The sequence below is a fragment of the Gobius niger genome, assembly GCF_951799975.1.
Source record: "Gobius niger genome assembly, chromosome: 22".
NCBI classification, from domain to species: Eukaryota; Metazoa; Chordata; class Actinopteri; order Gobiiformes; family Gobiidae; genus Gobius; species Gobius niger.
Window position 1 is genome coordinate 2,054,698 of NC_136873.1, and position 25,088 is coordinate 2,079,785.

Below are 25,088 nucleotides of genomic sequence, written 5' to 3' on the forward strand. Positions count from 1 at the left end.
TCATTTGAAATGATGGGAGGCACGCTCTGAGAAGATGATTTTCTGTGTGAGAACACCATGTATTTTGTCTTATCTGCATTTAAAACTAATTTAAAATGATCAAAAGCATCCTGTAATTGATTAAAACCAATTTGCAGTTGTGTTATTGCAAGATCTACTGAAGGTGCTGATGTATAAATTGGTGACTGTCCATCAGTCATCAGTTATTTCAATTTCAAGTAAAGAAGAGTATATTTTTAGTATAAATGTAAATGCCGTCTTTACGCCCTTCAGGACCGACATGCTCTGCTGGATGTGACTCCCAAAGCTGTGGACACTTTGAACTACACCCAGTGGTATCCCATTGTCATCTTCCTCAATCCTGACAGCAAACAGGGCGTGAAGGCCATGAGGAACAGGTTAATGCCAGGGTCCAACCGCAGCGCCCGTAAACTCTATGAACAGTCCGTAAGGCTGAGGAAGACCTGCTCACACCTCTTCACAGGTCTGTATATGAGACGTTGAGACTCCACTAGAGCGCTGGGTGATATTGATAATTAAATTAATATATCAATATTTTTGGGGACTTTCTTGATAACGATAATGGAGCGATATTTTTGCAAACCATCAGAAATATGCCAAAGTGTTAGATTGTCTACAAAACAACTACCAAAGGAAAAACAAATAAAAAATAAAATAAAGGAAATGTACATTTATTTGCACATTATACTACTTTAAGCCAGTATTTAAAGAGCAACTAAAGACCAAACTCTGCCACATTTGCAGTTTGAAATAAAGCTAGACAAAGAAATTGTGCGTGTGTGCTGAGGCGCTGTCATACACGATTTCATTGTCTCTTAGTGGAGCCACAGGATCTATGATTTTGGACCGCGGATCAGTGAATGTATTTATAAAACCCTGCTGCGCCGTCAGAGTTTACCAGCTCTAAACTCTGGCGAGTTCACGGTGTAGCTCGTGCTAGCGCAGCCCAGTTCTGTGGCGGTGAACTGGCAGGTCCGCAGGGTGCTCGCAAGCAGCCACAGTGTGAGGTTTGTGAAGCTAGTTTCCCTTGTATAACGAGTGTCGCTCCAAGCTCCTTTCTGCTTTGCGGTGCGCATTCATTTGCATAAAGCCATATTGCTGAGTTTTTGAACTACAAATGAGCTCTTAAAACAATCTAATTCACATGATTAATTTACCAAATTATCACAAATGCGATTGAATATTTTTGGCTTCATTTTCCACTAAGAATTTACCAATTAAGTAACTTAAAATAATGATTAGCACATATAATACAGCAGAACTAAACACACAGATCTCACACAAAATGAATAGATTTTGATTAGATGTTCAAAAAAAACAAGGAATTCAATTGTATTCTAAAGGGTGGATATTGTTTTTGGTTTAGAGAGTAGGCTGCTTGACATTTTTGAAGTGAGCTTAAAAGACAAATTACAAAGCTCTAACATAAAAAATAATATAGGCCTATGTTTTTGTATGGGGGCTGATTAAAAAACGCTTACAACGCTTACTGTTCTTAAAACGATTAAAAAAACATAACTAGAATTAGTAAAAAATCAACTTTTATATTCATTATATATTCATAATGATGGAAACCACTGTTTTGTGTTTTAGGTTATCTTTGTCAATAAAATGTACATAACTGAATTGCATGACATTGTGTTGTATCATAATAGTAGACTTTATTGATTCTTAGCAGCATGTAAAAACATAACCAATTACAAATGTACCATAAACAACCCCTGTTTGTTGAATGCGGACCCTGATTTTACTTTTTAAATATAAAACACGCAATTTCATGGTGTACCGTGATATCACAGTATTTTTTGTCAAGGTTATCATACCGTGGAAATCTCATACCGTTCCATCCCTTGATCAAACATGTGTGACGTGTATACGATTGATTTCTTTTGTCCATGTCTAGATCATTTCTGAAACCAATTAGGAACATTGATCTTTTCAGCACGGTTAGGGTCATTCAATGTAATTTAGCGCGTCAGAATCATGGCACAAAGAACCTTTCATCTGGGGCTTTGTCTTGCAGCCTCCATTGACCTGAACAGTGCTAACGACGCCTGGTACGGCAGTGTGAAGGACTCTCTTCGCGAGCAGCAGGAACGCGCCGTGTGGGTCTGTGAGGGCAAGGTATGAGCTGCCCTGGTGTAGAATGGGATCATCCACTTAAGGGGCCTGTCACAATTGGCGTACGGGCACTATGCGATCATTTGCGGCCTCAAAATGAAGGTCGTGCGAACACTCTCTCAAAATGAAGGTCGTGCGAACACTCTCTTTTGGCGCACGGTCATCTGCATGAGCGACCGCTATTGACCGCATGAAAAGGTGTGAATCGCAGTTGGATTATGTGGCGCAGCTGAATGTCATGCATGCACAAAATTCAGTGGCGGTCGAGTGCGACTGAAAAAGGCCGCTACGGTCGCGAGAATGGTGAGAGATAAATCGTCTCAGTCGCGCAGATGGTGAGACACTGGTGAGACACTGGTGAGACACTGGTGAGACACTGGTGAGCGCCATTTTCAGTCTCGTGCGGTTTCTGCTGTAGATATATGGCTAGACACCGTTTCCTCTTCCCCAGTTTGGTCTAGTGCACAGAGCAAACTTCGCACACGGGTCCTCGTGTATATGCAAACGAAGGCAGTGCGCAAAATTTGAGGCAGGGAAATGTCGTATTTATATCGATTGTGTGAAGTAAAACTGCGTAAGAAATGAATACGTGGGAAAAGCGGGTGCAAACCTTCATGCAGAACAATATAATGCAGTTTGTGAACCAATGTGGTGTTCTAAACGTTTACAAAAGTTTGTATCTGGCTCATTTACAAAGGTAAAATAATAATTGTGTTGTTTTAATGGTGTACGCTTTTATAAAGAAAGTGCACGTTACCTGCGACCTTGTTTCCCTTGGCTCGACCTGCAGTTCACAACCACTGTCCAAACAAAAGGCTCCACAAATTAAAAAGGCTCCACGAGTCTGTGCCACGTCCTTTTAAAGTCCATAATCCTTACGAAATCCGCAGGGACGGCGTGTTGATGATGGTCACATGAGGAGACACGAGCTGTATGTCCGCTGTTCACCTGCCGCTCGTCCCTGCACGTCTCCAAAGTGCGTACGTGTTTTCCTACTGGATCAAAATCCTCTGCTTTTGAAGAGTCCATGATAAAAACCTCATAGTCCTCTGACAAACAGCAGCTGAGCTGTTTCCTGCTAGTTTCCATTTGACTGTGGCCTGTGTGCTGCGTACTGCAGCAGGTGACGCGCTCCTTGGAACAGCCCGTGGAGACTGCTGGATGAGCGCGTGGAGGGCACCGAGTTGTTAATTAGTTTTTTTCAATCAAATCACAGGCAGTATCTATAGGCTATTTCTTGAAAGCCAAGAGTGTTTATTTGCGATAATGATAATTTGTTTTTTTTATTAAGAAGTGATAATTATTGATTGTGGACGTCTGTCCTTTATTCGTCATCACTTGTAAATGTTCCCTCGAAGGCGCTCTGTCAGGAATAAGCCAGACAGAAGCTGGTCACTTCCCCGGAACAGGGCCTGAGCTTGGTGCATAAAAGCAGTGATGCGCTAATGCCTCCAGCCATGTGTGGGACGGCCAACACCGTGCACCGCAGGCCCAGTTTATTTATTGATTTTTTTTCCACAAAAACGAACGCTAAGTCGCTCAACTAAACAGGCCAGTTTAATTTTACACCAGTTCATTTGTAAACGCGCTTATACACTCGCTCACCAGCCGCTCACCATTCGCTTTCTTCCTTGCACCGCTCGCATTTGGACACTATCCAAATCAACCGCATCCAGTCGCAGTCCGTACTCTATTGTGACTGTGACTGCGATTTCTTAAAAGTCTACTTTGCGATCGTTGCGGCTGATGGCAACTTTCAAATTTTGGCGCAGGTCAATGCGCCAATTGTGACAGGCCCCTAAGGAACATCATAGTGATAACGATTCTAATAATGCCTTACTGAAGCTTGTTTTGTCTCTCACTGTTTTAAAAAAAACTACTAAATCTAAGTGAATATAGACATGCTGTTTCTCTTTCTGCACTTCTGATAACATACTTTTAATTTCAAATGCTGCATCTTACAACAGCATGCTTAAATTGACGGCAACTAATCCAGACGGGTGCAAAAACGAACTATGATTGGATCATGTCACCAACCTGGATTGTTGCATCTCTAATCATCGCGCATGTTTCTGCGTCTGATGGCAGAACTGCCTGAATATTTGTTGAATCTGTTGTCAATATGACAAATTGAAGACAAACTAATAAAACAATAAATCCTTTTAGAAGCATGCTGGGCTCTATCCAAGATGTTGTGTCATGGCCCCTGTATCATGATAGAAGCATTGTAGAACTTAGAGAGAAAAGTAAAGAGCATAAAAGGATTGAGAAGTGGGTTTACCGTTACCTCCCGTCTCCAGCTGGATGGCTCAGAGGAGGACCTGGATCTCCATGATGACCGCATGTCCTACCTGTCGGCCATGAGCGCAGACTACCTGAGCATGGACAGCCGCCTGACCAGTGACTACGAGGACACTGCTGATGAGGGTGGGGCCTACACGGATAACGAGCTGGATGAGACGCTAGACGAACCGCAGCCCGTGTCCGCCATCGGACGCTCCTCTGAGCCCGTGATGCCCGACGACGTGAGTGTCTGTTGCCACATTAGACTATTACACTTACACTGATTTCAAAACAAGTTTTTTTTTTGCTCAACTTTGTTTTCTTTAACATGCTCTCGTGATACTTAGATACCGAATATACCAACACAGACTTATACCCTGAGAAGCCAATAGATGATAGAATAGGTTTCTAGTGTGTCAGTTGGGGTAAAAGATAAGTCAGCTGCACAGTCAGGATGCTTCAGTCTAATCGGCTGTTCACTGTGTTAATAATAAGACATACTGGGCCAGATCCTCCGCCTGGCAAAAGGACAGCGCTGCTCCAAACACAACATTAGAGAGGCGACATCTTGCTCTTGCGCTATTTGACTGCGTCACTCGCAAGAGAGAGTCACTTATAAAAAAAAAAAAAAGTGGTTGACTGAGGCTTGGTTTATTACAAGCTGCTCTCCTATGGCAGCCTTCACATTTCCTTTCTTTATGTATATTGCACTGCTTCGTGTTCATCCTCTAGCATTGCAGGCTTTTACAAGCTCTATCAGTCAAACTAAGGTTGTTTTCACACGTGTTAGAGCGCCTTGTGTGTCGACACTAGACCGCTGTAGTTTCAATTGTATTCAAAGTTAGTTCAAACGTCGCACCATCAGCCACAAGCGCTGACATGCACACAAGTGTGCTTTCCCCTGATGTTACGCTATGGTCACTCCTCTCTCTCGTGATTAAATACAGTGAGACTGATATGTGATGAAATATGCACTTTAATTGGCTCATGGTGAGGAAAGCTTTATTGCACAGCAGGAAAGGAAGAGAGGAAGATTAGATACATACCTGTCAATATAAAGTTGATCAATTATGCCTCATCAGAGTGGTAATCCAAGCACCCAACGTGTTCATTGAACGAAGGTTCATGAACGCGTTCATATTTTGGGCGAACGTTAACGGAATGCACTGGATTACTGCTTGATGAATGAAACCATGAACGCGTTCATTCTGGTGTCTGTGAACGGCATTCCTGTTCTATTTGCGTTTGTTCAATATGATGCCAGATTAATGAATAAAATTCTGAAACCTCGCCGTGCCGTTAGTTTACCAGCGGCTCTAAACTCTGGTGGGTCCACGGTGTAGCTCGCGCTAGCTCCGCGCTACCTCCGCTCCGCGCTAGCTCCGCTCCGCGCTAGCTCCGCTCCGCGCTAGCTCCGCTCCGCACTAGCTCCGCTCCGCACTAGCTCCGCTCCGCCCCTGCGCCAACAGCACGACTGTAGTCCAGTTCTGTGGCGGTGAACTCTCCTGTTTGTGGCCCTGGCACATGCCCTGGCACACCGGTAACCAGAGGGTCCGCACGGTGCCCACAAGCAGCCACATTGTGAGGTTACGAAGCTAGTTTCCCTTGTGTAAGGCCTGTTTCACAACGCACGCCGAGCTCAGAGCCGAGCGCCCTTTGCGGCAGAACTACCTCGCAGCAAGCGGCATGTATTCATACTGCCACGGAGCGGGGGCAAAGCGCCAGAGTAGTATTGGACTCAAAACAACGTCTCGTGGTTAATTCTAAAGCAACGCTATAATAATTATAAGATAGGAATACAACTGATATGTCTCCTTAACGTGCCAAATGTGTTTTAAGCACAATAAAAAAAAGTAGGCATGGAAAATTATTAGGGATGCACGATAATATCGGCCGCCGATAATTATCGGCATTTATCGGCATTTTGGCGCCATCCCCGATAAAGCCGATAAAAAAAAATTCGGCCGATAATTAGGCCCGATAATTATAAGCTCAAATTACATTAAATCTGCGGCTCCAGCTCGCTGCCTTTCTCTCGGCAGCGCCGCCCCGCACGTCCTGCAGCCCGGAGCTGCTGCAGACTCAGGACAGCACGTTTACAGCAGCAGATACACGCTCTCCACGGCCGACTTGTGCACGGTTTTAGCAGAAAAATACGACGAGTATTCCAGCAAAACAGCGCTGTCAGGCGCTCTCCGTGAAGGAAGAGTTTTTCGACTTTTTACATCGAAGTAACTTCAACATTAGCACCGCAACAAAATGAGAAAAAGACGAGGAAATGCGAACCGCGGACCCGCTCACGTAAGTGAGCATTACTGGAACACAGCGGGGCCTGAACACACATGTATTATCTTAGCATTTCTGATCAAATAAACACGATAGCCCCGCGATTAAAGCGCTATGAACGAGAGGAGTTTTACATTGATGAAATGAGCCACGCAGCTATGGGTTGTTGTTTTTTTTTTACCACACGAGGCACAAATGCATAAATGAGCCCAATGCAGGATTATATTCCAGCATTGTAAATAAGAATTCATTAGTATGATGTCAACAAAAAGAAAAATACTAGGAATTAAGCAGTAGTAGTAATATTATTATTATTATTATTTATTTTTTAAATAAGATGTGACACAGATGAGCAGAGTCAGACCTGCTCATGATGGAACTGTAAAAAAAACAGAGCTTTAGAAAAAGGTGGAGACTCAAACCCAAAGTAAAACTCATTATTTGATTTTTATTTATACACTTGTATATTGCTTGGTAGAGTTAATACATTTTGGGGAGAACTGTGAACTGTTACAGCGAGTTCTTGTCACAAAATAAAGTGCAAATATATATACATAATTATCAGTGTCATTATCGGTTATCGGTATCGGGACATGCGGAATTATCGGTTATCGGTTATCGGTTCAAATTGGCATTATCGTGCATCATTAAAAATTATGTTATGCCTAAAGTTATATTTAAGTATATTTCCTTATGTATTCCAAGTACACAATTGGATAGACGTGAAATTGCTTTATAAAAGTGTATTTTTGTACATTTTGGTGTTGAAAGCCACTTCGCTGCGCAGCCCACACGCGAAAGAAATGCGCTCAAGTTCCATTTTTAGTTTTGGGAGCGGAGGCGGCAGCGGCCCGGGCCACTTCTCTCTGGGCCGCCTCGGCGTGCTGTCTGTACACACAAGAGCTTTCCCATCTGAACAACAGGGCGCAACTTGAAGCGCGGCTTGCAAATGCTGGCGCTGGCTGGTTTGCTTGTGAATTCGTTGACGAATCCGCGTGCGGTGTGAAACAGGCCGGTGTGTCGCTCCAAACTCCTCTCTGCTCCGCGGTGCGCACTCATTTGCATAAAGCCACAATGTGCAAATTAGCTCCTAAAACAATCTTATTCACATGATTCATTGACCAAATTAACACAAATGCAATTGAATATTTGTAGCTTCATTTTCCACTAAGAATTTACCAATTCAACTTAAAAATAAATAAATAAATATATGATTAGCAAAGATATCCAAAATCCACTCATTAAACAGTGACAGGCTGACAGGAAATAGCTTGCATAACACTAAGTGAGGAGGCCATAATATTTTTGACTCATGGCTGAAGTCAACTTTCTCTAGCTCTCCCAAGGTTGGCAAAAATGCATCTCAAAATACATCAGATTGTTGCTTTATGATATGGAAGGGGAAACATACTTCTCACCTATTTCACCCCTGATCCGTTTTCATGCCTGAATAGCTTGCAGCAAAAAAACAAACAAACAAAAAACTATGAACTAGTTCATTTTTGGAATTATGAACAAACTATTAACTATAAACAATTATGAACTATGAACGAAGTAGTTCATTTTGAAATTTGTGAACTGAACTTTGAACTAGTTCATGTAGGAAATGAACTTTTCCAACACTGCCTGTCATACAGCGTGTATTCATTAAAAATAAGCGCCGCTCTCAGTCCAAGAGCCCATTTCAGTTTGCCTGGCCAGCCAGACACTTCTCATTTCTGTGCAAGCTGCTTGTGGCCAATCAATTCTAGATTTTATTGGTGCATTTATGAACTAAGCGATGGGAGTTCATTGCACCAATAGATGGAAGCGGTCACCACACTCTTCCAAAACATTTAAGAGTCTGAACTTCATATTCTTACTATTGGGCCGACTGGGGCCACTGCTCCACATGAGCTGGACCGCCCTGGTTGAGCCCAATCAGCATCAAATCTGGCCTTCACTGCACTGATGGAGAAACATATAACAGCATGAAAAACATTTTATAAATATTTCAATTGGTGCATAAATGTATAATGCTGCCCTCTGTCCTGGTAGAATCCTTATATACAGTGGGGAAAAAAGTATTTGGCCAAAATCCAATAGAAATTCTATGGGAAACTGACCAAATACTTTTTTCCCCACTGTATATAGGATATACTGTATATTGCACATGCAAGATTGGGGTATATCAATGCCGTAAAGCGACGCTTCTATTCCTGACCCTCCTCTGTGACTCGGGCTGGTGTTCTCGTGTGCTCTTGTGTACTTGGATGTGGTGCTGGTGAAAGTGACTCCATTGTATTTATGTCTGGTGCTTGTGTGCGCAGCGCCCTGAGCCCCGAGTGCGGATGAGGAGGTCAGGCAGCAGAGAGATGCTGCACAGAGAGCCCAGTCCTCCCCCTTCATTTGTCCCTGAGCCCCCCAAGGTGAGCCCCTCGTCTGGTACGTTTCGGTTAAAAAAAAATCTTATGTTCAAATAATGGGGTCTAATAAGCGTTTTATACGCATAATTTATATGTGAAGATGGGAAATTTAAAGAAGCAATTCATACAACCTCCCTCTCTCTTGGTACAGCTGCATTTTTTTTTGCTTTTTTCTGTGAACTGCATTTGTGGTTTCCGTGCTCCACATTGTTTTTCTGGATGCTTTTGTACGTCTTTACCGTGTTTTTGTGGGGTTCGGTGATTTTTTTTTTTACTACAAAGAGTCCATAATGGTCCTGAAGAAAGTAGCTTTTCAAAAGTTACCAAAAAGCTAGTTTATGAGCTAAACTAATTTGAGACCTACAAATTTCTTCTTCAGAGACACTGAAGGTCTGAAGGTGATAATAAATTGTTGCCACCTACTGCTCATTGTGGGTGGTGCGGGAGAACCTCCCCTGGGAGGATTCAGATGGAATTCTGGTGCATTATAGATAGCAACAAATACTTTTGGCTGATCCTTTTGCTGTTGTTAGCAAAAATTGTCAATGTCCTGCTTGATCAATATGTTTTTAAAGTAAATGTGAAGAAAACAATCAGGTAATCTTTTCTCAATTCTGGTGCATTTTAAAGCTGCACTAAGCTGTGTCTTTTTTCATATATTTTTGTCAGAAGGTGGAGTAGAGAACCCTGCTCTGCTCCCCCCGCCCCCCCTCTCCTCATCTGGCTTTCCCCCGTCACCCACGCCTCTCACTCCCCTCCACACCATAGGCCACACACTGCTCTGAATGTATTCAATGAGCTACGGAAATCTCGTGTGAAACACACCTTTTTAAGCATAAATAAACATGTAACAAAGTAAACATTTTGAGGCTTACATTTATTTTCTACACAGCAACTTTCATGCAAGTCTCTTTTTTTGAGACTCAAAAAAGTCTAAAAAACAAATGCCTTTAAGTATACGAAGTTTAACCAGTAAAGGAACTAATAATAAACCCGAACAAGTGAAAATAAAATGAAAAACCAGCCGCCCTGAGCAGGTGAGGTGCAGCAGTCACACATCAGGCCTACGTGAGCGCGGAGTGTGTGGTTGACGAGATGCAGCTCCATATGCACATGAGGCGCATTTGCTTAAAGTTTATACAGGGCCTATTCAATAGGCGACGCAAGGGCAAACAATTAAATCTGACCCGCGTCTTATTTTTTTTTCCATAAAAAAAATATTTTGGCATTTTCTGCGCCACATCGCTCCGCGGCGCATTGGCTCCGCTTTGCGTAGCTGTTTATGCGGCTCCGCTACATCACCTCAGAGCGGCTGAAATGTAAACATGGCTCTGTAAACCGGTGAAAAACGGCTGAACTGCGAAGACAAGAGGCTGATCGTTGGACGGACTGGCAAATTTGACCAAAGCACAAGGACACTCGTGCGTTGTGTTTTCGAACTTTTTCACAGATTATCAAGGAGGAGTAGGACTCTTTGCGGTCCTCGGCAGGTGGACAGCGTGCTTCCCCTGCATTGGGCTTATTAGGTCGATACATAACAAACTATTATTAGTGGGGGTGGGACTTCAACGCGTTAATTTCGAATAATTATTACAAAGATTTTAACACAATAGACAAGCGTACAAAAGATAAACCAAATTAAAAAACTGCAGCCTATAAATCCCAAACTTTACAATCTAGAACATTTTTTGATAATTGTTCATGGAACTATGTTTCGTAGACATGATGGCACAGACCACAGTTTAGCCCTGTACATGTTTCCATGGCTGAGCTACAGCTTCTTAGACGTGCACACAAAAGTAAAAAGCACCTGGGAGCAGAAAAAAACACCCTCTGCAGCATGTGGAGGAATAAAAAAAGGTTTCATCCAAATCTGAAACTACACGGAATGACCCAGCTAGTCGAAGGTTTCAAGGTTTTGCGAATCTGACCACCGATCTGTAACCCTTTGCCCCGTGTACGTTTTAATATGTGGCCCCAACATGAAAAAGAACTAGACTGAAACAATGAAATATTTACAACTGACTTATTAAAAGTATTACTTACTATTAAGTTCTTTATAATCAGATTAAATATAATTCTCAATAGTCACAACATGGCCATTTACATAATTTACAATAAGCTTATATCATTGACAGTATATTTATACTGTCATGGCTTATACTGAATTATATTTTTTGTAAATAGCCTAAATAATTTCTTGCTTTTTGCTCTTTCTTGTGTTTTAGTCAGTGGCTGTGAAATAAGTTCTGATCTTTATCCAAAACATTCCCAAACAAAAGCCACCAAAGGTCACCCGCAAATGACTCTTTACTCTTTACAAGCAGCACAGGCTCACCTTCATCTCTGTGGAGGCAGAGACGGAGGTGAGGGAGTTTCTGTGATCAGTTCATCAGAGCGTGTAGCAGTGAGGAAATGGAGTAATTAGCACTGCGGCTAACACAATGCTAACGGAGGAGAAGGCAATAGTCCTTCGCGGTGGCTGCATTAGAAACACTAAAATTTTCACTGTACATCCATGATCTACCGCGCACCTTAACATTTAACTATAAAATGTTATAGACTCATTATAACATTTTATAGTGAGTCTTCAATAAAACTACTCATATTTGGCTTTGACTTTAACTCAACATTTCATTTTACAGCTCTCACCTTGAGGAAAAAGTATTGGGATATACATTGTATATCGATATTCAATCAAAATATATTGGGATATGACTTTTAGTCCATATCGCCAAGCCCTATTCAGCCCTACTTCAAAGGTCATGTTTTTAGCCCAGGCTTGAGAACCCAAGACGCCCATCCAACTAGCTTCTGATTGGCTTAGAGAGCAGTGAAGCAGCTTCACTGGAGCAGAGTGGGCACTAGTTTGACTTCCTCACGGTACAGAGCACTGTGTTTAGCAACTCTAAATTCACTCACAAGTCCCAGTTTATTTATGTGGCACTTCTGTCACTCATAGTTAGACGTTCAATTTGACCTTTTACAACATTACAACATACGTTTGTACTGTGCGCAGTTCTGCACGCTGCGAGTACTTTTACCTGAGTAACAGTACTTAATTTCTAAACCAACATAGAAATTTGGAAAAATACAAAAAAAAAAGCCTATGTGTAGAAGCCAAGAAACGAGGAATTTAAAATACTTAATAAGGTGTCCAAACTTTCTCCCCTTTGTTACTTCCAAAATTGTCTTTTTTAATCTGAAAAACAAGAGTAGAATGACCTCAAAGTTACTCTGTCACATATTTGTAAGTTACTCATTACTTCTAAATCCATTGGGTGTGCAGGTGCGTTCTCAGGGACGTACTGATTCGTCACGAAGCTTTGACTCCCACTCGAGCAGCACCGTCAGCAACGATGCAGCGGCGCAGCGGCCTATGCCCCCTCCCGTGGCTCTGAAGCCCCCCAGCAGCCGCCTGTCTCAGCCGCCCCCAGAACTCAGCCCTGGGCCACAAGAGGAGGAAGAGGACCCCGCGGCCAAGTCCTTCCTGGGAAAGGTTGGTATCCAATTCGAAGGACCTCTGTGATGGGTGTGATTTGCTTTAATACTCAGGCTGTGTTTACTCTTATTCCCTTTGCTTCTTACAACATAGGGCTCAAGTCGCCAGGTAATGACCAGTCTGCTTTTACGTTCACCAACCATTTTCTATGTGTGGTTTTCATTCACTCTCCAGAATGAAGCTCATTCCCATCATCATTATTCATTACAGATTAATAATATAAGCAGTGGCTCAGTGGTTCAAATGTTAGTCCAGAGCTGAAAGCAGTAGTTCTGTCCCAGCTGGTACCAGTGCATAAAGCGTGTGGACAGAGGCACCAAGACAAAGACATTGGAAAAACAATACCCTTCAGCAACATTTGGCCAAGGGCTAAAACAATGACCTGATTGAGTAAAACAAATCAAATCTGTCATCAATCAACTCACAAAGCTTAGACACTACATTTGTTGTAAACCAGTGTTAACATTAGTTTAAAACTATGACTAAAACGCCCGATATTTTGGTCGACTCCATAAAATGAAATGAAGAGCCTCATATCATGTCAACTCACTGCCAAAGGAGCAGATCTGTGTTTAAATCTGACAAAACCTTAACTAAACTAACCATGAAGGTAATTTAAGTCCAGACCAAGGCAGCTGGAGCCATAGAGGGAGGATGAAGCGTCGGGAGGGGAGTTGTATACAAATCTGAATGAGAACATTTTTAATTGCCATTGTCACTGAGGTTTCACTGTAATGCTGCAACATAAAACAGATAGTGTTCATTCAGCCCTTTGTCGAAACAACATATTATCACATGGACTGCGCCAGACCAGCAGTAACGCGTGTGTCCCCTTGCAGATCAAAGCCTTTGAGAAGATGGACCACTTGGCACGAGCCCAGAGGATCCTGGAGTTACAGGAGGCAGAGAATGCTCGGGTCAGTACTGCTCTTTCTCCACCTGCAATAAGCCCTTTTTATCTAGTCATTGCGTTTAGTAAAGCAGTGGTTTGCTGACAAAGCTAAATAAAAAACAACTAGTCAGGGAGGAGGTCCATGAAGAAGGGCGATGTGATGAAATGTATTAGAATGATATAGCTGACCAAATGTGCTTAAGAAATTATTTGAGGAAAACCAAATAAGAATTTGTTGCTGAAATAACTACTGAGCTAAATTGTTTGTTGGTTAGAGCCTTTTTGAACAGAAAGCTAAAGAAAGTTTCATGTGATATCTTTCAGGTCTACCTAAAACTAATCCTTTAAATAGGCTTACTAAAAGTGGACCAATTTAAACAAATGAAGCCCATTTCACAATTAAGGTTAAAGTTTGTACCTGGGGACCAGAATTTGGTGCTACACCCCAGCTCAACAGACTGGAGACCGGGGATTTAAAAGGAGCAGACAAGAGGACAGGGGGAAACTGGACAGGGCAATCAAAAGGTGGTGAGAGTATGAGAATAGTTACTATTTTGTAAACATGTTTTCTGTCGTGGGTAGTGCCAATTAAAGTTTGAGCATATTGTTTGCGAACTGGAATTGATTAATTAATTAAAAACAAAGTAGTTGATATGCTGTATTGTTTTTGTTTAGTTGCAGTAATATGCGGTTATTAGCCATGTCCACTGCATTTTTCGTTGATTTTTATGAGACCCCCCTTGACATGACCAGGACCCCCCATTGCCCCCCCCAATCAACATTGTCTGGAGCCATCACTGCTCAGACCGGCCTGCAATCTGCGCAAAGCGCACCTGGGGCTGCAAAGGCTGCTGCAAAAAGGTTGCACTTTATAAACTGTTTTTCAAAGCTCTGCTTTAACCACGTTACAATGAAAAGCTTTTATTTATTTATTTTCAAAGACTTTTCAAAGATTTTTTTTTTTTTTACAAATACAAATTATTAGTAAGAGAAAATAAACAAAATTGAATCATAAATAGAATTTGTACATTCAACTATTACCCTCTAATCAAGACTAAACCCTCACTCAATTACATTTTAATCCTATATGATAATCCTTTATGATAAAAGTAAATTAAAGCTCCTGTAAGATGGCGCGCTCATGTTTGCATTGTCATTTATTCAGCTTCAGGCAAGTTTTACTCATAACTCCTACCATCACAAAGAGCATCTTCACTACACCTACGGAAACGGCCTCACTGAAAGTGTCCAGCGACATTATGATGTCTGCTGACTCTGGGAAACACACTGTTCTAGTTCTCTTGGATCTGTCCTCAGCCTTCGACACCGTCGACCATCAGGTTCTGCTGAAAAGACTGAGGGATCAAGTAGGACTGTCGGGGTCAGTTCTACAGTGGTTCTCCTCATATTTATCGGGCTTTAGTGTTACAGCTAACCAAATAAGGTCTGAGTCTATGGGTTTGTTGTGTGGAGACGTCTTATTTTTGTTGTATTTGATCCCTTTGGGAACGATCATCCAAAACAATGGCTCAGCGATAACTCTCTGCAGCTCAATGCAGACAAAACGGAAACCCTGGTAATCACACCATGATTCAATTCCAGGGATTAAACAGTTCCTGGGTGACTTAGGCCAGTCTGCGAAACCAAGCCTTCGTATCTTGGGAGTTATTTTTGACAAAGACATGTCATTAGTGCAGCACTGTAAGCAGCTAACGAGAAACTGCTTCTTTCAACTGAGGAAAATGTCCAAACTTAGGAATATGGCCTCACGTAATGATTTGGCGCTTATCATCCATGCATTTGTGTCTTCACGTTTAGACGACTGTAACGGTTTGTTTTCATGTCTTAACAAGAAGGAGCTTCTCGACTGCAATTAGTGCAAAACTCTGCAGCGAGAATTCTGACCCGCACAAACAGGAGGACCCACATATCTCCTATTTTAAAACAGCTTCATTGGCTGCCAGTGTCCTATAAGATCAAGTAAAAAATTCTGGTTCTAGCTTTCAGATGCATGGTCAGGCTCCTTCTTATATCCGTGCTCTGATCCAGCCTTACACCCCTGCGTGGGCTCTGAGGTCTGTGGATCAGAATCTGCTAAAGGTTCCACGTACGAGTTTTCGTACTAGAGGTGACCGATCCTTCCAGGCTGTTGCTCCCAGACTCTGGAATGATCTTCCGCCCTCTTTGCGCTCTATTGACTCTGTTGATTCTTTCAAAAGCAACCTTAAGACACATTTATTTGTTCAAGCTTTTAATTAGCTACTTTTGGGCTGCTACGATTTCTGTGTTGTTTTGACCCCTTTTTATATTGTTTGTAATTTCTGCTTTTTAACTGTGTTGTGAAGCGCTTTGTGGCCTTTGTCTGTGAAATTTGCTATATAAATAAAGATTGCTTACTTACTTACTTACCAAAGCAAGACGCTGCAATAAATATTTCCCCAAAACAGGGCTCCAGACTAACTTTTATGTTAGTAGCGCTGGTGCTACTAACTTTTTCAGTTGGTCGCACAGACAATATTTTGGTCGCGCAGACTCGAGACACAATATCAAAATTCACCATTTTAATAAATTAAAACAAGGACAATTATAAACATGTTCGAAATCACTTATAATTGATCTTATTAATGACTAAAATAATGTTAAAACTTAAAAAAACAAAAAAAAACAATCATATTAATAATAGAGTGATTTTATATAATTTTATTATAATTCTTTTGCATTGTTCTACTTTAATTTTGTGTTTTCAATCCATTATTATTCATCTTCCTTGACAATTGTTTGTCTCTTTCTTTCCACATCTGCAATATCATTGTCACTTGCAGGATATTCACGTAGAAAAGTATGTATTACTGCCAATTAAGACCGTATTAATCACAGTCAAAAATCACAGTCTGTTTTAGCCTAAAGCCTAACTAAAATACAGGAGCTGAATCTGCTGTGGCTGAGGGAGAGGGCGGGCCATAACAGCAGCTGTTAGCTCTCCGTTAGCTTTATGTTAGCTCTCTGTTAGCTTTACGTTCGCTAACTAGCTTTACGTTAGCTCTCCGTTACCTTTACATTTGCGCTCTAAAACAAGCTTTTTCTGACCACGAGGAGATCAGAGCGAGTTCAGGTAGGAACATAAACCGCTGAGCTCTTTCTGCTCCTGTCTCCTCCTCTCCAGTCGCTCCTGTCTCCTCTCGAGCTCGTGCTTCTCTCTGAGCTGCACTCGTGAGCTCGCCGCTCGGCTGCAGCAAGTACCGCCCCAAAAGGCGAACATAAAAGTGAAAATAGATACTTGTTTGGGGAATAAACTGTCGGAAAGTGCGCATTGGCAGAAGATGATAGAAGTTTAATTCATGTCGGGACACGTGACCTCTGTTGCTGTCTGTATTTCATTGTCTCTCGGACAAACAGGGAGAGCGGGGCACTTGCCCAGACAAAACGTTTAGCCTAAACTACCAGCTCACTTCTTCAATAATAGTAGAGGCTTGGGTGTGTGTGTGCGTGCGTGTTTGTGCAGTGTGTGTTAGGGATGCACCGATACCACTTTTTCTAAAACCGATACGAGTACGAGTACTTGGATTTAAGTACTCGCCGATACCGAATACCGATATGAGTACAAGGCATTTTCTTCAACATTCTTACTTTTTTCCACAGCAGATTTATTTTGTAATTAGCATATTTACTCATTTACATTTCCTTAAGTAGGCTACACATTTAAGAGCAGTTATTAGAATTGTGCTGATGCCATTTATTTATTTTTTATTTTCATTCAATATAATTTTTTTTTTTTATTGCACTGTCCATCATAGACAGAAAAGCCTATGTCCAAAAGCTCCCCAATTCCTGTGCTTTATTCATATATTTTTTATTTAACAATAGTATTGAGATGTTACTTAAATGGTCTCTTTTCGTCTTTACTTCAACTCCGTGTAGATTATCTCGTGTGTTTTGTAGCAACTTAGCGAGTAGCTACAGCGTTTTTATTGTTCTGCTGCAGCTCATTTTCGCTCAATATGGACATGCTGTATCTCTTTTATTTGGATTTTCTGAGGACTTTTTAGTCGCTGGGTTTCAAATGAATAAACCCCTGGGCATAAAACGGCGTCGGAATGGCCAAAACTGCGCTAGCCGCGAGTTAGCAACGTTAGCCTGTATGTTGTAAACACTGCAGACGCTGCAGCACTAACAACATTAAGCTCTGGTTAAATCCAGCTCAGACTCTGATTTAGGGAGTGTCATCTGTAATAAAGTCAGCTCTATGTGGATTATTTTATTTCCACTAAAGAATTCTCCAGTTTGTTGCTTCTTCTCTCCTCAGCTGAGAGGTGCGCCTCGTAGTTGCGCTCACCGCACGTCAAATGGTATCGGTTTCTGGTATCGGGACCTCATGAATGAGTACGAGTATGAGTACAACCCTGTGGTATCGGCCCGATACCCGATACTGGTATCGGTATCGGTGCATCCCTAGTGTGTGTGTTCTCAGAGAAGTGCTCTGGAGACGTAGCCTGGCTAACGCCAGTTCACACCAATTCATTTTCTCGTAGGAGAGGTGTGGTTTACGATCGTCCATAGTCGTTTATTGGGCGCTACGAATGTCTATCGTGCGTCTGCACACAGCCACAGCCAATCGTATCATCGTATCCGATGACGTACCCGCTGTAAACATTCGAGCTAAACTATTTAGAACAAGGTCTAAAGCTTGATCGAAAAATAGCGTCGCGTCTGCTGCTGTCATGTTTGATCCGTAAATAAGCTTTTTTTTTATTATCCGTAAATAAACTACAAGCTTCCGTACATCGAATAGCTCGTCATCAGCTTGCCGTCCCTCCTCGTTCATTGATTGGTTCCCAAATCCATGCGAAAATTTCGGCCATGGTCCTCAGGCTGCTGTGCAGTTCGAAATGATTCGAGCGCACACAGCAGTCTGGCGTTAGCCAGGTTACTGGAGACGCTGTTTATAACCTTGTTTGTGGCACTCCTCATAAAGCCTATTAGACTTTCTTTTTTTTTTGCTCGCACAGGTGCTACCACTTATTTTTTTTACTCGCATATTCTCTAAAAATAGTCGCATATGCGAGCATTTTGGTCGCAGTCTAGAGCCCTGCCCCAAAAATAGATGTTTTGGATCGATACGAGAATCATGCGATGTAATATCGCAATATATTGGCAGATCGATATTTTTCAACACCCCTAGCGGGGGCAATAACAAAAAATATGGAAATGCGCATAGACAATGACACACCTCTACTGCGTCGCTAGACTGATAAAACAAGATGATTTCACCCTCAAAATGTATGCTTTTGAATATACCAATCCTGTTATCTAAAACACTGAGAGGCTTCTTCGTGATCTCAACTCAGAGTCTGCAAAAAAGCGAAAATCACAATAAAAAAAAATAATAATAATAATTACGTTTCTTTCTAAACCAAATCGGCAGCCCAAGTGTCCCTGGGTCTCGTGACAGGTCACATATGTGGCGTGTGCCACACGCACACCATTAGTGCGGCCAATGCACGTTCAGATATCTCGTGCGTCCTCAAACATTTTGCGCAAGTCGCTCGTAAATTGCCTGTTGGCGAGAGTGCATCTACCGCACGAAAACTCTGATGTATAAGGTACACACCAAACGCGGCCAAGCGTCAGATTTACATTGAAAATACGGAGGACGCGCCTCAGACAGCGTCAAAATATCCCGCAGCGAGTCACGCGCCTACTATGCAGCACGTTTTGAAGCACATGGTAAGCTTTGGACGCGCCTCCAGGGGCGTCCAGCGCGGCCCACGCTAGAGTTGGGAAATTTGCGAGCGTCAACCAATCAGGAACTTTCCCCAACAGTGCAACTGCGTGCACCGGGGCAGATCCAAATAAAAAATGAAGAAAAAAGATTTTGTGCCGGCCCACAGATGTCAACAAGTACGGAGGATTCACTTCATTGTGAACCGGAGCTACTGCAGCTCTTGGACTTTTACAAAGACACACATCAGTGTTTCTCTACCAACACCCAGGATTAAAAGCGGCGACGAGAAAACTTATATCAGTGGCTCAATCTACGCTGGGAATGTGTTTAGGCCTCAAGGATGCCTATTATAGGGCTACGAACACACTCTGACGTGCCAGAGCGTCGGTGTGACAAGGGTCTGACTCCAGGTAAGCACAAGCTTCTAACTACAGGCTTTAGGCGCGTTTTTGACGCCCAAAAAGTGTTTGGTCTGTATGCACCTTTAAGCTTCAGAGGTGCCTGTCACCAAGTACAAAGTACAAAGTTTTTCCAACATGCCCAGGGGAAGAGGGAAGGCGAGGAGAAAACAGGCGTCAGAGATGGCGGAGAGAAAAAGGCGTTATTCGTGGTGTGACACGTAGCAGCAATTCACCAAAGGTTTTTTTTGGATCTATGTATGCGAATGTAAGACATGTAGTAACCGTGGCTTTTGCTCTCCAGCTCCTGGAAAAGTGTGTCATACTGCCCAAACGTGCGCCTTCTCTGTATCCAAGGACAAAATATATAGGCTATTCCCCTCCAAATTTGCCCAGTAATTTCTACGACAAACGCACAGTGTTGGTGCACACAGACCGTGTGCAGTTTTTCCAAACTTTACACAAAGCCCACATGGCACCCACGGTCAGTACGTTTATTGCAGGTTGGTAGTGCGTCTGCTGTACGAATTAAGTGACAGCCGCATGTCCGAGCAGCCTGCGTGTGCGCGGCGATCTGAACACCACAACTACGTTCTCCACAAACAGAAAATAAACGCAGCGATTTGGTCACCTCAATTTGAACAGTACCCAGCGGAAATTAAGAGCTCCGCTGCACTGACCTCCTGTACCATGTGCTGCTGACCATTTGCTCTTAGTTCTCTGCTCAGATCTGTGTTCTGAAGCTGTGTGCTGTTTGTTTTCAGCTGGAGATCGCTCAGAAGCACCCTGACATCTACGCCATCCCAGTGAAGCCCAAACCCAACCTCAACCGGCCACAGCCCATCGGGTAAGATTCTATATTAGACGTTTTTCTTTAGATACCATTCAGGAACGGCTGATTGGACATGAAAGTTACTGAATTTTCCCAACACTAAATTTGATCAAACATTGTCATTCTGTTTTATTGTTGTATATAATTAATAACGTGATCGGTACTGAAAAAGTATAGTTTTATACTGGTACTGCAAACCAAATATCCAAACCTTTGCACATGGAGGGCCACTAGCTTCAGTCGTTTTTATCCAGTTAGTTCATGTATTTTATTGTAGTGTAATGACTTATTATATTGGTGTGTCATCCAGTAACGGAATTACATTTCTGTAAGAGCGGGAGGGTCTGTGTGAATGTGATACTCCCAATTAATTCATATATTAAAAGTGGAAAATAATATCCAAAAGTTGAAAGGTCCCAGCCCTGGAATGATGTACATTATGGACAGTTCGAAGCCAAGGTAAGTTTTCAACACAGGGAGAATGGATTTACTGTAGTTACTAATATAAACTAGTAACAAGATTCAAGATATGAGAGAGGCAGCACTGAGGCTTGGTAAGCAGAAAATATCCTTAGTCTGAATCGTTCCTAAATGAACGGGACTGGGCTCCTCTCTTTCCCTTCTGCGCAGAGACAGACTTTAAGCAGGTAGTAGTTGAAGTGGCCGACAGGAGGAGGGGAGAGAGAGAGAGAGCATACACTGTATATGAGTATCTGGAGAATCAAAGATTGTAGACTGTAATTAAAGCGGCACGGTTAATTGGGCGGCACGGTGGCGCAGCGGTTAGCGCTCACGCCTCACAGCTAGAAGGTCCCGGGTGCGATTCCCACCTGGATGGGGCCTTTCTGTGCATGTTCTCCCCGTGTCTGCGTAGGTTTCCTCCGGGTACTCTGGTTTCCCCTACCACAAAAAACACGTACAATAGATTCCCCTCTGGGGCCAGGACTCCCCTGAAAAAGAGAAAAAGAGATTCTTAATCTATCCTGGTTAAATAAAGGTCAATAATAATAATAATAATAATAAAGAGTGGGGACAATGAGAAAAATAGTCTTTCTTCCATCCTTGACAGTCAACCTTAAAGATACTGAGGGCAACGCGTCGTTATGGAGGACCGTGGCTGCCAAAACAATAAATATATACAGAAATAAATACATTTAAAAAAGATAAAATTTGCAAAGAAATGCATGCAATTATGAGAATAAGTGCATTTATTTCTGTATTTATTTTTGTATTTATTTATACATTTATTTCTGTATTTCTCTATTTCTCTATTTCTGTATTTATTTTTGTATTTATTTATTTATTTCTCTATGTATTTCTCTTATTTATTTATTTTTGCATTTATTTATTTATTTCTGTATTTATTTATTTATTTCTGTATTTATTTCTGTATTTCTCTTAATGATATGCAAATCATGGGGTGGGTCGGGATGCCTCTGCTGTAAGCTCATTGGTCAATCTTTTTCCTTGCTCCAGAGCTTGTCCAGCATAGACGGCCATGTTGAGATCACTGTGTTCTCGCTATAGCCATGTCAGAACGGAAAAAAAAAGAGATAGATAGAGATAGAAATGGATTCGCTTTGGAGTTAAATTTCTAATGAGCTGAGAAGACTGTCGGACAGGCATACGAGAAACTGTAGTGTTGACTATATTATTTTCCGTTTGGATCAGTTACGTAAAGTCCCGTCGCCAGACGTCAGTCTTAAGGGGGGCATATGAAATCCACGCAGGGGCACATTTAGTATTACTATAAAGTACATATTTTTCGGTATTCGCGTAGCCCTGGCGCACACTGATCATTACATTAAACATAATCAACAGCAAATATGACCAGACCAACTACAGCTGTAACATCAGTCCTCGTGGCGGAAACGTCAGAAGCCCTACAGGCGTTTCTCCGAGCTGAGCCTCCTCATCAACACATCCTTCCACTCAGACTTGAACTTATGAGTAAGGTCCTTTTCAAAAGCAGCTGAATGAGCTGGGCCTTGCGTCTGTGCAGATACTGCGCCGATGCAACGAAAACACGTTTCTGAGCGTGGAAAACGACCGGACTCTGGGGCTTTAGAACGAGCGCCTGCACCACCACACTCGCGCCACCGTTTGTACCATGAATATGGCTCGGTCAGTGCTGTGGCCGCGTCCACTTTTCAGTCTCTCTCAGCCTTCACTGAAAGCTCCAGTGTCTGAGTGTAAAACGCACACTTGGAACGCGGGCTCTTTTCGGTGGACTTCAGCGCTTTGTAGTAAAATACACACGAGCACCTGTCACTGCCTTTGCCAAAAGCCTCTCACGAGCATCGTGGACTCTGAGGGCGGAGGATGATCGTTGATACCCCTCTATCATATCAGCTATATTTTATTTTGTGCCCAGATAACATAGGAGCAATTGCGCACGAGCGCAGCTTGGAGGGAACCGTGCCTGTAGAGACAGAGAAAGAGAGAGAGGGATGAAATGCCGCCGGTCCCCTCTCTCCGTGCGAGAGGAGGAAATAGTTAGGCTACTTGTTGTGGAGTTTGGGCTGGTCTCTAATCGGGCAGAAAGCGCGAAAGTAACACTGTGCAAATGAGTGATCTTTGCCCAATTACTGACCTTACTCATAAGTTCAAGTCTGAGTGGAAGGATATGTTGATGAGGAGGCTCAGCTCGGAGAAACGCCTGTAGGGCTTCTGACGTTTCCGCCACGAGGACTGATGTTACAGCTGTAGTTGGTCTGGTCATATTTGCTGTTGATTATGTTTAATGTAATGATCAGTGTGCGCCAGGGCTACGCGAATACCGAAAAATATGTACTTTATAGTAATACTAAATGTGCCCCTGCGTGGATTTCATATGCCCCCCTTAAGACTGACGTCTGGCGACGGGACTTTACGTAACTGATCCAAACGGAAAATAATATAGTCAACACTACAGTTTCTCGTATGCCTGTCCGACAGTCTTCTCAGCTCATTAGAAATTTAACTCCAAAGCGAATCCATTTCTATCTCTATCTATCTCTTTTTTTTTTCCGTTCTGACATGGCTATAGCGAGAACACAGTGATCTCAACATGGCCGTCTATGCTGGACAAGCTCTGGAGCAAGGAAAAAGATTGACCAATGAGCTTACAGCAGAGGCATCCCGACCCACCCCATGATTTGCATATCATTAAGAGAAATACAGAAATAAATACAGAAATACAGAAATAAATACAGAAATAAATACAGAAATAAATGCACTTATTCTCATAATTGCACGCATTTCTTTGCAAATTTTATCTTTTTAAATTTATTTATTTATTTATTTATGTATATATTTATTGTTTTGGCAGCCACGGTCCTCCATACGTCGTAGCCGGGGTCTAGCCGAAGGAGAAGAAAACCTCTCATGGGAAGAAAACCTTTCTGGCTATAAACATATTTATCACACAACTTAAGCCAAGCCAAGATCAGTTCCATATGGATTTTTTGTTTTTTGCAGCAAATTGTTCAGTTGAAGGGAAAATAGCACTTGTTACTAAGCTTGGCATATGTAGCATGAAGCTAACGTTAGCTTCCTGGTGAGCGTTTTCATTTTTTTAATAAGAAAAATTATTAATATTTCATTAAGTGTGTGTGTGTGTCTGTCCGTGTGTGTGTCCAGTTCCAGCTCAGAGCCAGAGAGCTCCTCCCGACCGTCATACTCTGAGGACGATGAAGCAGAGTACCGCCGCCAGCTGACCGAGCAGAACAAGAGGGGCTATTACAACACAGCCAAGTACAAGGACACCGAGCTATGAGGAAATACTGCATACTGCACAAGGCCAAGTAGACAAACACAAGACTTTGGGGACCTGCCAGCTTCAGCACTACACCATTATGAGAAACTCTGTAGCACTCACCACTGCAACAAAGTCACCCAGAACTATGGCTGGGGGATTCCACAAAATAAGCTGCCATCTCCCAGTTCGGTTCCAGTCCTCCTTTAGAGGGTAAGCAGATTATGTCAAAGCATAGCCTCATCATGGCAACAGAAGTCAATTTGAAGCTACTAAATGCACGTGAACAGTAATAAAGTTGAAATTGAGATCTTCGTTCTAAAACAGTGGGGGTGGTAGGGCTTTGGGTGGGGGTCCCCCAATGATTTCATGATGTAATAAAAAGAGAAATGCTAATGTTTTTAGTATATTCTTTAGTGTAAAACAGCATATAATTTGTGAAATCATTTCAAATATCCCAAATAAACAATTTAATTACATATTAACTTGATTTTAAAATGTTTTTTTATGCCCTAATGTAGCCAGAGGAATTAGTTTTGTGTAATGGGGGTCCTGAGTTGATTATGTGTCATTTTTTGTGGTCCCAGCCAAAAATGGTTAGGACCCCAACATTCCACTGTGGACCAAAGTGCCTCTGCTCATCAATGAACCTTTCAAACTGTGCTTCCACCAAATGCCACTTTCTTTACCTGGACACTGCCAATGTAACAGACTGTGCTGAACCTCGACACAAAGATTTTTGTCTCTTTGTGGAAACAACTGAACATTCCAATCATCAAATAGTTTTTAGTGAAAGCTCGGTGAATGTGTTTGAACCTGTGTATGACCAGTACAGTGCAGTTTTCATACGGGTTAATATCGATTATAATATAACCCAGAAACAGACCTGG

The 25,088-nt window shown here is 42.3% G+C and overlaps 1 protein-coding gene across 5 annotated transcripts in view; it reads left to right on the forward strand.

Moving 5' to 3' along the window:
* The window catches only part of tjp2a (tight junction protein 2a (zona occludens 2)), a 127,342-nt gene extending 102,598 nt beyond the window's left edge, over positions 1-24,744 (forward strand). For 4 of the 5 annotated variants that reach the window (XM_079581231.1, XM_079581227.1, XM_079581230.1 and 1 more), the window contains 8 exons: positions 274-484; positions 2,045-2,145; positions 4,443-4,667; positions 9,021-9,119; positions 12,406-12,615; positions 13,458-13,535; positions 20,395-20,477; positions 24,090-24,743. In XM_079581231.1, the coding sequence (XP_079437357.1) occupies positions 274-484; positions 2,045-2,145; positions 4,443-4,667; positions 9,021-9,119; positions 12,406-12,615; positions 13,458-13,535; positions 20,395-20,477; positions 24,090-24,219 (1,137 nt within the window). In that variant the 3' untranslated portion in view covers positions 24,220-24,743. Of the gene's footprint in view, positions 1-273; positions 485-2,044; positions 2,146-4,442; positions 4,668-9,020; positions 9,120-12,405; positions 12,616-13,457; positions 13,536-20,394; positions 20,478-24,089 lie in introns of all 5 variants that reach the window. The other variant, XM_079581229.1, reaches the window with a different exon arrangement.
* Positions 24,745-25,088: the final 344 nt, after the last annotated feature.